Source organism: Musa acuminata, chromosome BXJ2-1 (assembly GCF_036884655.1).
Source record: "Musa acuminata AAA Group cultivar baxijiao chromosome BXJ2-1, Cavendish_Baxijiao_AAA, whole genome shotgun sequence".
Taxonomy (NCBI): domain Eukaryota; kingdom Viridiplantae; phylum Streptophyta; class Magnoliopsida; order Zingiberales; family Musaceae; genus Musa; species Musa acuminata.
In genome coordinates, this window is record NC_088338.1 from 8,843,555 (window position 1) to 8,861,573 (window position 18,019).

The 18,019-nt window shown below is 38.1% G+C and overlaps 1 protein-coding gene, 1 long non-coding RNA gene and 1 other non-coding gene across 3 annotated transcripts; all 3 read left to right on the forward strand.

The window, feature by feature from the left end:
* The first annotated feature begins 3,906 nt into the window (after window positions 1–3,906).
* Window positions 3,907–9,189, forward strand: LOC135598807 (uncharacterized). Its single transcript, XR_010481719.1, has 2 exons — window positions 3,907–4,930; window positions 8,194–9,189. It is a non-coding gene; the product is annotated as an uncharacterized LOC135598807 (long non-coding RNA).
* LOC135599607 (small nucleolar RNA snoR135) lies at window positions 4,133–4,281 on the forward strand. Its single transcript, XR_010481955.1, has one exon. It is a non-coding gene; the product is annotated as a small nucleolar RNA snoR135 (small nucleolar RNA).
* Window positions 9,190–13,468: 4,279 nt separating the features above from the next.
* On the forward strand, window positions 13,469–14,865 carry LOC135598073 (protein BIG GRAIN 1-like). The gene has a single exon (XM_065091596.1). It carries the CDS (start codon window positions 13,584–13,586, stop codon window positions 14,655–14,657), a length of 1,074 nt encoding a protein of 357 aa, XP_064947668.1. The 5' UTR covers window positions 13,469–13,583; the 3' UTR covers window positions 14,658–14,865.
* Window positions 14,866–18,019: the final 3,154 nt, after the last annotated feature.

Consider the following 18,019-nt stretch of genomic DNA (forward strand, 5'->3'; position numbering starts at 1 on the left):
TGCAAGAATATTAAAAACTTGAGAATGTATGAAAATATCACTATAAAAAAAATTAATGTTTTAAGTTTTTATAAATTATTAATATATTTTGGGATTATTCTAATTTATTAATTATGTATGTCATGAATATTTATTTTTTTAATATTATTTAAAAATAATTATTTAGTATAATTTAATAAGTCATTGGTCCAAACCATATTGATGACAAAAGGATTAGTACAATAATATAAAATAAATTTTAAAATATTTTATAAATAATAAAATATTTATTATAATTCACATCTCACAAGTTTACCATCTTATGCCATTTTGATAGCTACTATTTAGATAAGACTTAGAGATATAAGTTAAAATAATATTCATCAAATTTTATTAATCTAATTTATATAGAAATAATTCAATAATAATAAAATAATAACTATAAAAATTATTTAATATTAATCAATATAAAAAACTCATATGATGATTATAATTATGAAAAAACATAAATCATATCTTTATGTGAAAAAAATATTCTTTCATAATTTTAAACATATACATGGGAAGAAATATACAAATATCTAAAAATAATAATTTGAATTTAAATATCATAATAATAAAAATTACTAATATTTCATATGAGAAAATTATAAAAAAATTATATTTTATTTTTTTTAAAATGAATAAGAAATAATCTCCAAAGTTTTATGGTCCCTTCATTACCTCTTCGACGTCGCTCACAATGACAGGACCAGCAATCATAGGAGGCTACCACCTATCGTAATATCGTTGCAACAATGTCATGGCCCACTGTAAGGTCGACGATCACAATAGGTTGTCACCCTCTACTATGCTGTCGCCGGCAATAACGATAACTCCACTACATGTAGTAGGTTGTTGACCACCCGTTACACTATCGATAGCAACAAGCTACCATCCATGACAACATTGATAGCATCCCTTCCAATGCTCAACACCCTATGTTGCATCGCCATGGACAACAAATCAACCACGATGGCCCATCGACACGGATCGAGGTAGCAACCTCAAGTATACGAGGAAACTTGCATCTTTTGCATGCAAGTGAGAGTGATGATAAGAACACAATTTTTATTCAAAAATATATCTATATATTTTTACGATTTAAGATATTTTATTTTAATATCAATTATAAGCATAAAAATCATAATCATGTTATTATGTGGAATAAACTTAATGTTAGAATCTGAAATCAAATAGCAACAACACCGATCTATAGAATTCCTTTTGATGTGTGTACTCTCGGATTTCATTTTGAATATCTTTACTTGATTTTCTAAACACAATCCGATCTATAAAATATAATAATATTGATTTGTAAGGAGAACTATCCTCTTCTTATCCTTTATAGAACCACTATAAATAATAAAATAAGGACTAAATGGAGATAAAAATAAATAAAAAATCTCATGCATATTATCATATAATATTTTTGTGTTGAGTCATTAGGATGTCTTACTTATTTATAGACGAGAATAGAAGGTCTAAGATAAATAATTAAGAGAGTCCTTCCGATCAAAATTATATTGTAAAGAATTATATCATAAATAATATTTTTATTAACCGATAACTATAAATAAAATCTAATCAGATTTGTAATATATATGATATAAGGTAAAAAGATGAAAATAAGATAGATAGACTTGATTTATAAAATAAAAAGAAAAGGATTCCAACAAAGAATAGTTTAATGTATATAAAAAATGGATAGATCAACCAACTTAATCAGAATTAGCATTCCAAAACTCATTGTTGAATCCATCCAAATAATTTCATCTATTCTGTAATTAACTGTACACCATTTAAAATAAGAAGAGAAACTTCTGTGATTAAACTTACAATACTATGCTAAAGAGCATCTTGTGATAGATTTGCATTTTTCTGATGTCACTGAATTTTCTTTTCAACAGACCTGATCCTATGGTGCAAAACTTTAGAAACAAAATCTTCATGTATGAGAAACCAAAAGCTGCACCTTCCTTGAGCCGTCAAAGGGGTAAGTAGAGATTTCCATCAACACTCATTTACATGTATATATATATATATATTAGGATGTACAAGATTTAAAATGAATGGAACATTTAGAATCTATTATTAAGATTAATTTGGCTGGTTTTGCAAACTTGAAACAGAAGTTGAAGACAAAGAAAATGGGAAGAGTACTGTAAAGACGAAGGATGCAGAAAGCAAGGATGAAGCGTCAGCTTCGGTCGGGGATTGAGAAAGCATGAATGGATGGAGTGGAAGAACGTAGAAAAAGCTATCAGAAATTATATGAGAAATTATATGAATGAATCCACCACATTCTGTGTGTATCTATAAATCAAAATGCCACAATAAGATGTTGCATGAGCAAGGAAATGATCTCTCATGGTATATATCCATGTAAGTTTAGATACATTTTAGAAGACAGTGTTGTGATTATATATATATCATGTCATATAATTGGAAGAGATATTTTCCAAGTATATATCTACTATTGTGATGGAAAATATATTAATGGTTAAACATCATATGTTAACAGTTAAGCATGATAGAAATATATATCATCTATTATGTCAATTATCATTCGATGAATAAACATTATATGAAAGTCAATGTAAAAAAAAAAGGTCCAAGTCAATCTTCACTTATCCGCCTATGCGAATAAAGGTCGAAAGTAAATCGTTCAAGATTAACTTTCCCTATCATCCATATGGATAAAACATACCTGTGAGACATTAAAGTAATTACAAGTTGTTCATTCCAAAGTTATATGTAAAAGGTAATTCTCAATATTTTTCCTAAAAAATATTCATATATATAAAGATATCTTAGTTACTAACTTGAGCGTCAGACGAATTGATTCAGAAAATTTTCGCTGACATCTATCTTAATGCAGATGATGCTCCGAGAGCTCGACACCTTTCATCTCAAGGCCACCTCAGGGCCATCGTAAAGTCACCTCGGACACTCTTATGGTCTCAAGTTTGGACCATAATTTTTCTTTATGCACATGAGCAATAGAAAGAAATAGATTATGATTATAATTTTTTTTTTTTTGCTAAAGGTTAAGAATCTCATACTACAGATATATTTTTTTTCTGACGTAAAATTTTATCTCTCATCTCATTTTAACTTGAGATTTAATTTGGAGATTCTTCACATCCCCTAAAAAATTATTGTTGAACAATCTCTAAAATGTATAAAATTTAGAATTGAGGGTATATAATTTTCATAATTCAAATTGATGATTTATCTTTGAACTAACACTAGGAAGCTTGAATTTTGATAAATTAGGGTGATGGCTGAGACTGAAGACTACATAGGAGTAGTCGAATACAACATTATTCGAACGTTTAAATAGATTTCATAATGTGTTGCTTGATAATTAATAATAATAATATTATTATTAATTAATCAACACTTAGTATGTGGAGTCCAATCAATCTCCGAGATAGAAAGTCATAGGATCAATCATGCCCTCATTATTTATCCTTTGTAAAAAAAATAAATATAAAATTATTTTTCTCTTATCCAACATGCTACCATATGAAATTAATAGTATACATCTAGTATCAAAACTAACATATCTATTATAATTAATTCGATCTTAAATATTTTAGAGTGATGATTAAAAACTTATTAAGTTAATAATTTAGTTATCTTTCTGAGTCTATAAATAATATTTTTAGACATTTAATTTTATTATCTTGTAAATAAATAAGATATTTAATCAAAGTGCAAAATGAGACTTAGCATTGTTACCATTGACGTAACGGACTCAACAAATGTGCTACATCGGAAACCCGTTATATTATATATAACGGACGTTATTAACAGAATAGGGTTAAGTAGCAGTGTCCTCTCCCGCTCTATATATATATATCCTCTTGTGAGCGCCTTTGTTCCTCCCCGACGGCGATGGCGGCTGGAGATTGAAAGTCTCGCCGTCATCTGATGAATCCTCTGATTCCTCATGGCACCGTTTCTCGTTAATGTATCGGATAGTTCTTTCTTTGCCTCCCTTGTTACTTGGTTTCTTCTTGTGTTGGGGGTTTCCGATCGCTTTTTTATGTCTGTAGATCGTTTTTGGGTTTCGTTTGGGGGTTTGGGCTTTCGGTACGAATGATCGAAGGCAGGATGGTGTGTATCGGCGTGATGCTATTCTACCATGCATTTCTTGCCGAAAGTGATTCCTGCTAGACCAATATTGGGGAAAATGGGCAGTTGGGATACCCTAATCTTGCAACCGGTATCTCGACAATCATTTTCCTTACAACCGTACTAAAAGCAGTACCGTTATCGTTTTTTTTTTTTTTTCTCGTTCTATTAGGATCTCTTGTTGTTCCTGATCTTGAAGGAGGGTTTTTGACGGTAGTTGACGACAAGGTGGAATTAGGCTCAACTTTTTCGGGTTATGGTCATGTTACTTTCGGCATTTCGTGATGAATTAAAAGGAAGTGAAAATGAGGTTTTTCACATTCGTTTATCTGTAGAAAAAGGAAAATAAGCTGTGGAATTCTTTGAAAGGAAAATTAATCTTACATTGGTGAAGGCAAAAATGTAGGTAGTGTTAAAAGTGAAGATCTTATGTTTAGGTCTTTTATGGGCTTATGCGACGTTATTTCTTAATCACCAATGATATGTTTATTTGTTTTTCATATTAGAACTTTTCTCCACCAGGTTAAATTTTGACGAAATTTGTTGGCTTGGACTTTGACGAAATTTGTTGCCTTAATCATTCATCTAATGCCAATTGTTTAATTCTGATGGACTTGTACTGGAGCAACATTTGAGTAGATAAGCTTACATTTTTGGACATTTTCATTTTTCAGCGGCATTGAAATACGTCTCCCTTATTACTTCGACATGATGATGGATGGATAAAATTTGTCTGGCAACAAATTATTTTAAATTGGCATTTTGTATGGTATGTTTGAAGAATTGAACGATCAATCTAGATGGCTGTTTCATAGTTGATTACATTGGCTCTAAGAATGGTTATTTAATAGTTGATCATTCACATCTTCACCTATACTGCCCTTCTCCCTCTCTTCACTGTGGCATGCTTAGTTGTGTTGAAGCATAAAAATTATGGACTTTCCACATTTCTTAAACTAAATGTAAATAACTGATCTATACTTTAGGAGCTTCATGCTTTGCACTTCCTGTTGCACTACTTCCTCCTAGCCGTACACTCATTTATTTCCTTTGATCTCCCTTTATATTTGTATCAAGTTATAATTTTCTTCTTTTATTAAGTATATATATCCGTCTGCATTACGTGGAAAGAGGATAAGTAGTTTGACAATTGGTCAATTTGACTTTTTTCACAATAGTGTGACAGGATTATGTGCAATATTTCAATTGTTGCATAAACCTGTTCCATTGTGAGGCAATGGAATGTATAAATCAATAATTTCATAAAAGGTCTATAGCCTATTTAACAAGTATAATTCTTATATTCTAATTCATTTCCAAATTCAAATCCATTGTGGTGTGACTGGGGCATCAATTAACCTTCTTCCCTAAGTAGTTTGGTAGTGGGGTCTTTATGTTTTGTTGACCAAGAAATGTGGTATTTATGATTTCTTGTCCAGGAAATGGTGTGTTTATGTTTTGTTAACCAATTTTATTTTCTTAGAAAACTCTTTTGATGAACTTTTTATTCTCTTTCTAACTAAAAAAATATGGTGTTTTGCATATATATCCTTGCAAAGTTAGGAAACAACATATTTGTTATTACAAATTTTATCATAAGATGTATCTCTAAATATGAAATTTATTGCATATGTTGTTTGTCTTCAATGCCTTCAAGTTAACTGTGATTAACGTAGGTTTGTTGTTTAAAGACTACATAAAATGTAAAGTACCAAAATGTTTTTTCATAGCTAGCTAGCATAAGGTCTAGCATTGATCTATGTATTTGGTCATGATGAGGTGCTTGATTTTTCTGGCCAGGTTTATATAAGTTTTCATAGAAAGGTTAATTTTTTTCTTAAAGTCGGCCCCACTTGTGGATGATTACAAAACATTTTTTTTCCTCCACTAAAAATATTATGTGGTGTGTTGCTTGCTAAGTATCACTTTCTATATTAAAGTGATTTTTTATGTAGAGTCAGTGTTAATAATGGTGTAATGGGCCAAGCCATGTTTGTTTTGGGCCTCGTCCATATGAAATTTATTTATGTGAGCTCTGTTCCAACTGAAAACATTCTGCTACTCATCTAGTCATTATAAACCACACAAAATTAATAAATATCTCAAAATCGATGCTTTTGGAAAGCAGTTCAAAAGTTTAAGATCCTCAATGAATAATTTTAAATCTAATATTCAGTTACTGGACATTTTAAATTCATTTGCAATATATTTGGGCAATTTTTGGTATCATGGCAAATTTATTGGGTATTTTGTTTGGCTAAGTGGCAATTATTAACTAAATGATCAAACCAGGCTCACCCATTGGGATGATAATTAATTGTGTTTTTCTTTTTGGTACTTGTCTTTCCAATTCACTTAAGTTAAAGCGCCTCATCTAGTCACACACTGAAAGTAGATTAAGATTGAGTTGTAAGAGTTAGTAGGTATACTATTATTAGTTTTTGTTTAAGCATATTGGTAGTCATTTAGGTAGAAGTTATTAGATTAATTATCCCTTCCAGTTGTGTTTAATAAGCTAATTATCGCGTAAGATCGTGTTATGACAATTGTTATCAGAGTTGGGGCATGGTGAGCCACCTGAGTAAGAAAGAGAGAACAGCTTGTGGAAGGGTAGCTGGCATTGGATGACTTGTGTCACGTGGAGCCATCATTGGGTTATCTCACATGCAGCAGTTTAGTTTTGAGTTATGTTGGGCCTTGACGAGGACGTTGAACCCTTAAGTAGGGGAGATTACAGCACTTCTATTAGTCTCACATTAGAAGTGTGCTAATACTAAGATTGACTTGTAAGGATGATAGATTTAGTATTATTAACTTTAGTTTAATAGCCGGAGGTTTAGGTTCAATGAAATATAGTTCAATTATTCCGTCTCCATCAGATTGTGTTAATAGGCAAGTTATCCATCATTATCCTGACATAAGTCAGATTAGAGTCCCTAGTTGTGTTAGGAGCAATTACTTGGTGTCAAAAAAGATATCCAACTTGAGCTTTTAATAGGTTTTGGTGTATGCATAGTTTTTTTTCTTTAAGGTGTCTGGATTGTTCGGTTCACAAATTGATAGAGTTGAAATTCGTTGGTGCCCTACCCATTGTCATTCTTATATGGCAGGGGTTCCCATGGCAAAATGTTAATTAGGTTTGGAATGGTTATATGTATGTAAACAGGTGCCCAAGATGAGTTTGAGACAGTTTTGCACTGTTGAGTAGTTAATCCTTTTTGTTGTCATTCCTTGGTGGCAGTGAGTTCATTTTTTTGAGTACCCACACTTACCTGACTAATTTAAGTCAGACCAGGTTCTCTCTTAATTGGGTGGGGATGGTTTATGTATTGAAATGAAATCTTGAGTCAGGCAGGTCTGCGGTAGGTTCAAGGATTTGAAGAGTTGGATTTCATAATGGGTTGGGTGAATCAAAAGCACTGGAACCATGCTTGTACAGGCTACAAATGTAAGCTGAAGCTCTTACGTTTCCTTTATGTGGTTCTCCTGAAAGATTGTCCTTTTTTTTTTGTCATGTTGAAAATAATTTGGTCACATTCGAGTTTTCCATCATTGATGGACTTGTGCTGGATGGAAAAAATGCTGAGTCTATTTTCCATTAAAGGTAATGATTCCTTGGGACCGTTGATGCAGATCGTACTGTTCTTTTCTTTTTTTCTCTGGGTTTTGGCTGGTCAATCCAATTGGTTCCACTTCATTCCCCTTCTGTGTTGAAGATTAAATGTCATAATTGGTGATTTGGGGGAGAGTAATGTCAACCTCGAGTGGATCTTGTTAAGTAGATCCTGTATGTGATTCGTGCCATGTACATTGTTTTTGATAGAAATGTTTCTAGTTGGTTAAGGTGATTTATAGCTTTTGTTGTGGAATTCCATGATGAACAAGATAATTTGTAGACTGTTCTCTTGCGATGTATCCATGATTTAGATCCTTGTTTGGCTTTTGTCGAAATGCTTTATCCACTTTTGAGTGATGTCTCAAGTTTTTTGTGGTCTCGGTGATGCGAGTAACGGAGATTGTCTATTTGTATAGATGAAGCTGTAAATGTGGATCTTCCTCAAACCTGCATTTGCTGGAGCCTTTGTACACTGGGCTGTGCTTTGTTAAAATTTAAGCCGCCCTATTGTGTCCATTTTGGTATCCCAAAAAGGATATGCAATGGGACAAGTCAACTACCAGCTGTAGCCCAAAAAGCCTGTGAAACACAAGGCTTCCCATGTTTGGGCCATTATGATCTGAGAATAGGATGATCGGATGGCCAATCAACTGCCAACGACTGATTCGCCAGTGCCTTGGATGCTTGTATTCGATTCATTTATAAGCTATAGTTTTGGGAAGTATCCTTTAGATGTCACACTTTGCCCCTTTAATGTGGACATGTGGTCATGATTGTTCAATATTTATCCAATAAATATTGCATGCGAGAAGTTCTTATGCAAAGTTTAGTGGATTCTGATAGCTTTACTGAAATGTTGAAAAATGCTTGAATCTCTGTAGGTATGGTCCCTGACAAGCTGCTACAGATGAGAGCGAGAGAGTACATGGCTTTATGTGCATGAGAGGGATTAATGCGGCAATGTCAGATGCAGACTGTGGTGCTTTCAACCCTAGCAGGCAGGAGCTGTAGATATGGTGGGTGCTGGTGCACTACTGCATATGCCGCACAGCTTCAAGTAGTAGCTTGTCTGCTCTGTTGCTGGTGGAATCTGAAGCAGGACACTCACCAGGTACTGCCGCAACCACCGCCCCTCCCTTCAGTGGATGTATAGATGTTTCAAAATAGGTTGGCAACAACACGCAAAGATCTCAGGAGGATTATGACGAAAAAGTAGAGAGAAAAAGATTGTTCCTTTTAGTTTAATAAATGACTAATTACGAGGGTGTTTAAGAGAAATATATATACATATATATATATATTATTCTGAAATAGGGATCAGGGGTAATGGTGTGCTGATGTAAACACCCTAAAGTACAAAAATATTAGACTCAAGACACGTCAAGTGATATAGTATATTTTGACTCAAGACACGTCAAGTGAGAATCTGTACCAAGGCATTGTTTGATATGTCTATCATGTCAATTCGCGTATGATCGACCCATGTGTAATACTATAAAGACCTTTAGTCAGCATCTGGCAGGAGGGAAAAAAAGATCAATTGATCACTCCATTGATTTGCTCGTCGGAGGGGTCTCGTCGGGTGATCCCGACGGGAGTCATTTTTACAGGAAAACTCGACCACTTCGCAAAGGCAAGCTGCCAATTACCCCGGAGAAGAAGAGACGTAGCTCGGCATACACGGCGCTCGGATCGGCCACAAGGAACGTTGATCAATATTCCGTCGCGAGGGTCCGGTTGACCTCGGCATACAGCCCAGTTGACAGAAGATTCTCGATATTGACCCGTGGACCAGGTCGTGCTGACTCACCAACCACGGCACATCTGTTCACCAACACAAATAATATGATATTGGAACAATCTAAAGAGGAATATACATTTGAGTTATAGGTGGTGTTTGGGAAGTCGCAAGAGCTGTGGGCAATCCATCATGTTCCTCGGACCAGCCATGAAGTGGTGGGGGAGGGGGGCGACAGCTGCTATAGACCGTGATCGTCTTGCCTGCCTTGCAGGCAGCAGTGGATGGAGGGTGGGATGACACAAGATTTCCAACATGGCCCTCGTGGTGGTCGACATTCTTCCATGTTCGACCAACCAGAGAAAAAAACAGAAAACCTTTCACATCCCTTCATCACCTCCCCGTCTTTTGCCCACAGCTCATGTGACTTCTTCCCAAACACCCACCAAGAAGAAGATGAGAAGGATAAATTTAAATCATCTGACCTTATTTGGAAACTGGATATGGTATATTATATAATCATATTTAGAAGGATTCTCAGTGACTTGTGTCACGCATCGTCACATCAAGTTTCCCACGCCGCCCACCCATCGACGATTAAATCAAGACATTGCAACGACATGATTTAACCTTTCGGTTCAAGGAGCTTCGGTGGTGCGATCATGTCGGATCCTTTGCGCCACCAATTTATTGCTCTGGCACAAATCCTCGACCTTCTTTCTCCCTCTGAGATGAGATTTATGATTGTTGCACTTGTGATCGTAATTTAATATCGTGAATGATTACATGTCTTCTACGGTGTGGAGTGTTATCAAACAATCTTATGTTGTAGTTGTGAATAAGATTGTAACATTTAGATGATAAAATTCAATTTATCATGAAGTGTCAATCATGTAGTAGTGTTGATGTATCGGTATCAACTACATTCTGATGAGATAATCATACCTCATAATGAGCCGGAAAAAAAAAGTTGTTTTTTTCTCGAATATTGTATCTTATATATGTATATATAAGTTTGAAAATGGTAATGCCATGATAATATGGACAGATGATCAGTAATTAGCCCAAAAATATATAAATATTTGAAAATATCCAAAAACTACTTCACAGCAGTGAATAGTAAGAGATGAAAGAAAGAAAGAAACCACAGGAAAAGCCCACCCTGCCACATGAAGACAGTGACTTATGGTGAACAAGGAAAGAATAGATGGACAACCTCGATAAAAGGCTAAAAGAGGATCCGCCAAAGTAGCTCGGCAGATCTCCATCGGTTTAACCCACCCATGAGGGCTTGGAACTCACCAAAGCAAAAGATAGAAGCGGCCACACGTGGGTCGGCCTCACGCGTGTCAGACTTTGTCAGGAGGAATTGGATTTGGAATTGGAGACCAGATCCGAACCCGAGATTCCTCGCCGGCTATGTGGCACTGGGTTCCACCCCAAATTGAACCGGACCCGGGTCAGATCCGACCCGAACCCGTTAAGCCCTACCTCCTTCCTAGGGATCGCTCCACCTTGACTGCCCTCTCTCTCTCTCTCTATCTATCTTCTTTGTTACTGCTGCTCTTCTTTCTATTCATGTGAATAGATGTGAATTGCATGATTCTTTCTCTCTGATCCCCATGACACACTGCTTTAACTCAAAGTGGCGAAAAGCCACTATAGTGATATATATACTCTACCATATATGAAAGTAAACTCAGTCCAAACCTTTCCAGTTACTCAGTATTACTGATCAAAACTATCATAATAATAATAATAATTATTATTATTATTATTATTTACTAATATGATTTTTTTATTTTTAATTTTGCCTGTATGACAAAGCAGCGAGTGAATGTAACTAAAATTTTGAGTACTGAAAGTAACTTCATAAAAGAATATAAAGTTGTATATAACTATAACTTATTATTTTGACTTGATTTTTGAAAGAAGTAATCAAATTAAATCATAAAACCCTCTTTTCTAAATTATAAAACTAAACTTTTCAAGAATTTTAATATAAAATAATTAAATGAAGCAAGCATGTTGCCTAGACTTCAGCATGGAGTGAGCACCCTACTGCCTAAAAGCCTACAACAGGTGCTATCAGGACAAATGATTAGAGCATCACCTACTAAAATGTATGTTGTGATTTTTTTGTTAAGGCCTACTCACCCTTTTGCACCCCTTTAAACTAGCAGTCACATCCACATCCCAAGCTTCCTATTAAATCTGCAATTATATAACCCAACAACACATGCTTTAATTAGCTGCTACAAGCAGCCAATTGGGCATGGACAATGCAAGTATTGCTAGATCAATTGTAATACTAGGCATGCAGCACATAAACTAAGACATAATCTTTAATATTAGGAGCAGCAAGTGGAGAAAGTCTGCAGACATTAAGTCAACTCTTAGGATGTCCAGTTTTCAATGTTATGGTGCTTTTTCATATTACAAGTCTACATAGCCCCATAATTAGGGTTTTGTCTGGCATCAAGTTTGTAGATTAGAGAAACTTGTTGTCGATCTAATCATCTAGGAGTTGTTGACTAATTTAAGAGGCATTAGATGGTACCTGCTCTCTCTCTCTCTCTCTCTCTCTTGAGAAGTGATACAATGCCTGTTAAAATATGTAACAATAGCAACACCTTAATTCACAAATAATATCTCTACCAAATAATAAGCTTTCATCATCCTGTAATTAAACCAAAACCATTTTAATTATTTTTAATACTATTCCAAGGTCTTTCTCTATTTTTCTTGAAAAATGAACCCTAATTCACTCAGCTTATCTAATCATAATATCTGTAGATTTTCTTAGAAACACCTTTATACCCACGATTTGCTTTTCTACTATATATGCCACCAATGTTTAGAAAGAGGCATCCTATATTGTAAGATTAAATCCATTGTGTCATATTCCATAAATCATAAGCAGAACACTCCTATTTAAGATATTTCTTGACATTTGTGAGGATCATCCCAAGTCATAAAAAGAATACTACTTTGCTGACTATCCTGTTGTGTCATACAATTAAGGTGACAAGGTTTTCTTTTTCTTTTCGTTTTTGGAAGGAGACAGAGAGAAAATAAATGCACGGATTAATCCAAAGAATTGGAAAGGCATGAGAATGGTTTCCCTCTTTGGGAGGGGACAGCTTGATGTCCATAAAGAAAAGCTCTTCCCCGACTCCAAGATTGGAATCCCCGTGCGCCCGTCCGTCTGCGACGGCGGTCCCACAAGCATACCACCAATAGATTACTTACCAAGCACTGTCCCCTGACCCCACCATCCGTTGCCCCCTGTCCCTCCGAGTCCTACCCACCGGTTTACCCGAGTCCAAAGCAACGTGTGGACTCGAGCTCCGGTAATTTTAATGGGCTTTCCCACCGATATGACAAGTGGGGGCCACTTAAGGTGAGGAATATTGGCGTCACGGGTCCAGTCCACATGTTTTAACGCCATATTATATGGTGCCATATTTAGAACCTCGTCACGCTGCCTTCCGTCGGCCTCATGTACGACACACGATCCACGAGCCACTTTAAGTCACGACCCGCGAATGGAGCGCGCCGGTATGGTCGTAACTTAAGCGGTGGCAACATCTAGCGCATTACGACAAAATCAGGAAGCGAGAATAGCAGGAGCGGCACTCTTGCCACCAACCAATAGCTACCCGTTATATTTACCTGCCTCGCGGCTGGTGAAGCGGCACGACTCTCGCCGTGGGGCCTCCTCATCCTGCGTTGGAGTCAATCGTAACATAAGTCGCAAGGAAAGGAACGGGTGGGCGTACCTGGAGGGCGTGGGCTCCCCGGATCAGCCGCACATCGAAGAGGATCGAACGGTGGAGACCATCTGAGCCCCACACCTTAAGAGCAGGGAGAGGAAAGAGAAAGAAAGGAGCCACGTCAGCATTCGCACGCGCATCGAGTGACCATAATAAAGGAGAGCCCGTCACCGCCTCCTCCCCACTTCCATTTCTCCCCCGCTCTTCCCTTCTCTTCTTTTGCAGAGGAGACGTAGCAGCAAAGACTCGAAAGAAGAGAGAAGAGTGATTGGAATTATTCTGTTTCGTGTTTATGGAAATGGAGAGATGGGGGAAGGAGCGGCCGCGGCGTGGCCACGAGAATCCGTCCTTCTCCTCCACGCTGCTGGACGCCATCTACCGCTCCATGGATGAGTCGGACGGCTGCGGTGAGCCTAACCCGTCAGTCGCCGCCCTCGCCTCCCCCAGGCTGCCCGCCCCGTCCTACCGCTCTGCCGCGGCGGTGAGCGGGAAGGCGGTCGCCCCACCCGTCCGCCTCCCGCCCATCTCCACCTCCAGCTCCTCCGACAACTCCAGCTACGGCGGCTTCTCCTCCTCCTCCGAGCCCGAGTCTGCATCCAGCCACCGCGCCCGGTTCAGGCCTATCCGGATCGGCGTGATGGCGCCGGATCGGTCCCCCTCCGTCCTCCGTCCTCCTCCTCCTCCCCCGCAGCCCGCCGTCCACCACAGCGAGAAGACGAAGTCGGGCTCGATCCGCAGCAATCGCAGCGATCCGGGGCGACCCAAGGCGCCGGCGTCGCCGGGGGCCCGCCTCGGCCGCTTCCTCAACGCGCTCTTCTCTGCCGCAGCGAAGAACCCCAAGAAGTCGAAAACCTCAACCTTAACAGTCGCCGCCGCCGCAGCCGTCCACGTCGGCGACCCGGCCTGCTCCACGGCGTCGTCCCACTCCCGGCCGTGCCTCGTCAAGACGCCGTCGTCGCGACGGGCGCCGGGGGCGGACGACGAGGGCGTGAAGAGGTCGGTGAGGTTCCACCCGGTGAACGTGATCATGGGCGAGGACCTGCGGCCGTGCGGCCAGAAGAACGTCTACGCGTGCGATCGTGCCGCGGGGGCCGGGACCGAGATCAGGCGGCGGTCGTTCGCGACGGAGGCGGCGAAGGGGAAGTCGAGGGATGAGGCGAGGAGAAGGGTGGAAGAGCTCCTAAGAAGGTTCGAGGACGAGGAAGACGACATGAGCGACGCGAGCTCGGATCTGTTCGAGCTGGAGAATCTGACGGTTATGGGTGCGGGAGGAGGAGGCGGAGGTGGTTACAGGCACGAGCTTCCCGTTTACGAGACGACGCATCCCGGTACCAATCGCGCCATTTCTCGTGGTATTGTCGTGTAACGAAAAAGAAACCATTTGGAATCAAATGGGGAGAATTAAGCAGATGGGAGGCCCCCAAAAAATATCTAATTAAAATGTAATTTTCTCTGTAGTTTTAGCCTTTTTTTCTAAATAAAAAATGGCAAATAGGAAAATGGTTTTTTTTATTTTGATTGGGAAAACTGACATGAAATATCCCATAATAATAATAAAATTGTGGGATTCCTTAGTTGAATTGTTTTCTCACGAATCTCAAGGCAATGACTTTGTGTATATATATATATATATATATATATCATGGATATATTAAGGAGTATATATTTATTTTGTTGGGGAGCTTTATCCATTTGATTGATCTTAAATAATTAGAATATCATAATATGTTGTTATTATATGCTAAGGTGTAGATAAAAAGGGATTCCATGGAACACTTGCTTAGAATAGAAACTTGGTGAGTTTGATTGGGCCTCGATCAAAGTAGCCATCATTTTGAGATCATTCACAGCACCCAAAGTTTATTCTTCTTCTTAGGTGTGTGAGCTAATGAGAGTGCCACTTAGATGCGGTGGTGGTGTGGCCTTTCCCTCACCTTCTTTCCCTTTCAGCCTTCATGAGTTCCTCGGTCAATAGATGATGATGATGGATGGGTAGAAGAGGATCCCCCTTCCCATAGTTTCCTCCCATGGTCTCCTTCCCTCACCAACGTCAATCATGCTTTGAGATGCGCACAAAGTAGATTGAGCCCATCCTACTCGTTCGTTCGTGTCGTATCAAAGTGGAATCCAATCCAAGTCATATCATAATATTAAAATTTTCTTTGTCACATCAAATTTCATTATTATGATAAAAAAATTAAACTAGATAATAATCATCAATTAAATTTCAATACTATTCGGTAAACAACTAATACCAAACATGATTCCGAACCCTAATACGATACTTATCTAAAATTTTCGTTAAATATTTAATATTTTTTTAGTGAAGTATAAATATATTTTTTTTAATCATGCGATAAATATAATGGAGATTTGTGATCATTTACACTATAATATCTAGTGATTGTCTTTTAGCCAACATAAAAAAAACATTGAGCATCTCTATCTCTAGGGTTCTTGAGAAAGGGGACTATGGATAGCCACCTACCTCTCACATGAAAAAGGTTCTTTTTAAGGGATTAGTTTACCAAGGTTTCATGCGAACATTCTCTATGACAACCCTATCTATGGTTGGTGAAGTGGTCTCCAGCATTGAATCAATGGTGGAGGAAGATTAGGATCTTATGGGTGGGCACTCTGATGATGTTGCTTTGCAAGCTAATCAGTCATCCATGCAAATATGAAATGCATGAGGCCATTAGCAACTTGCAAAGAGAAATTAGACTTGCTCACTGAGAACAGTCCTTGTCCTCCTATTTGTGGTGATTGCTACTGAGATGACCCATAGTTGCTTCGGATAGGGTTGGCTTTTGATGTTGATAGCTTTAGGTTGAACTCAAGCCTAGCAATTGAATAATCCATGCCATGGCTTAGTGTCCTCACATCAACAAGAGGACATGTAGCTAAAGATTGAAATCGACAAGAGGAATCAATTACATCGAATTTGGTATCTCATCAAGTTTGAACAACTCAGACCTCTTCAACTTTTGACCTAATATTACTTGTTCTCATGCAAATCAAGTATTGTGAACTACATCCTACCTATCTATAGGAACATATGTTTTCTCTTTCTTTGTGTGCTCTCCCTCTCCCTAGTAAGATGACAATAACTAAAGACCACATCAATGCTTAATAAGCATTCCGCACCTCCCCCTCTATAGGGAGATAGAACATGTGTTATTGTTGTGTAGTCTTCTAGGGATACTAGAAACAATGCAAGATTAAAGCATGAGAGCTCAACATCTTATTTCATAGATAGGAGTTTTGATGCACATGGTTTTGGAACTTGAACATCACGCCTAAGCTTAAGTCATGTTAGGACATGTTGTGGCACGATGGCTACATGTAAGTATGTTGATAATTGTGAGGAACTAGAGAGAGGAATTGTTGTGCTATATATATATATATATATAGGCTAGTATGATGCTAGCTAGTTGAACATGACAAGTAAGTAATCTTATACACAAATCCTAATTAGCTTCATTGAATCCAAGGTTTGAAAGAACAGCCTAATGATTTTGAATCGTTCTCTTTGTGCTGTATATGAAATGTTAATTGTTTTCAATGATAATTTTAGCCAGTAATGTCTTTTTCTTCATTTTATTTAGTGATATAAACTATATTTCTTCAAAGTGATAGGTGTTTATTGTAATTGTTGCAATAGTCCCTTGAAACGTAGGCTTTAGGTTTAAACTTCCAAAAGTATATTTCATCTTTCGATTATATATATATATATATATATATATATATATATATGATGTAATTGAAAATAAGATTAAATTTATAATAAATAAAAAATATTTTCCTGGATATTAATATAAATCACATCCCTTCAGCGCATGCAAGTGTGTACAGCTTCCAAGAAGTCCTCGCCAGCCTCTTTCATTCTCTCTCTCTTACTTTTTTTTGCCTTTTTCTTTTTCTTGGTATTTGAAGGAGTCGAGAGGGGTGAATGAATCAAAGAAGGATGAAGACAAACAGTGAAGAGAGATAGAGAGACAGACAGAGTGACGATCCCGAGGAGTGGCAAAGTGCCAAGGAGGAGGAGGAGGAGCATTAGCTTTTTCTCTTTTGCTTTTTATTCTTTCTTTCTCTTTTGTTTCTTTCTTTCTCTCTCTCTCTCTCTCTCTTCTTTATACCGCATCAGAACATCCGATCCATTATGCAGTGGTTGCGGTACAAGCTTCGATTTATTATTGCACACAATATGCAATGCCAAAGCAACACAAGTCTCCATATATATATATATATATATATAATGTATACGAACTGACACACACTGTTCCACGCGTGGAACGGATAGCCCGTTTTCCCCCACCTGCGTACGTGCATGCGACTTCCTCCTCCCGTTCTCTCCTGTATCGAATCCAATCCTGCTTTACTTCTCGGTCTTTCTTTGTGTGTGTGTGAGAGAGAGAGAGACAGTGCGGTAGGGCTTGAAGTATTGGGAGTGGGTCTCTGCCATGGAGGAACGCGGGGATCCCGTGAAGCTGCCGGGCCCGATCACTACTGATGGACGTGTCATTGGACGACGGCATCTGCTGCTGCTGCTGCTGCGCTTTAAAAGTCCCAACGCAGCAGCAACCGAGTGGATTTGATGTCCGATGCTTTCACGAGGAAGTGGTGGGCTCTTTTATGAGCTAGTGTGAGAGAGAGAGAGAGAGAGAGAGAGAGAAAGAGAGCTGTCGTGCCGCGTTAATGCGCGCAGGGTTCTGACAGGCGATGCTG

Coding starts and splice junctions, on each gene's coding strand:
- LOC135598073 (XM_065091596.1), top strand. CDS start 13,584: ATGGAAATGGAGAGATGGGGGAAGGAGCGGCCGCGGCGTGGCCACGAG.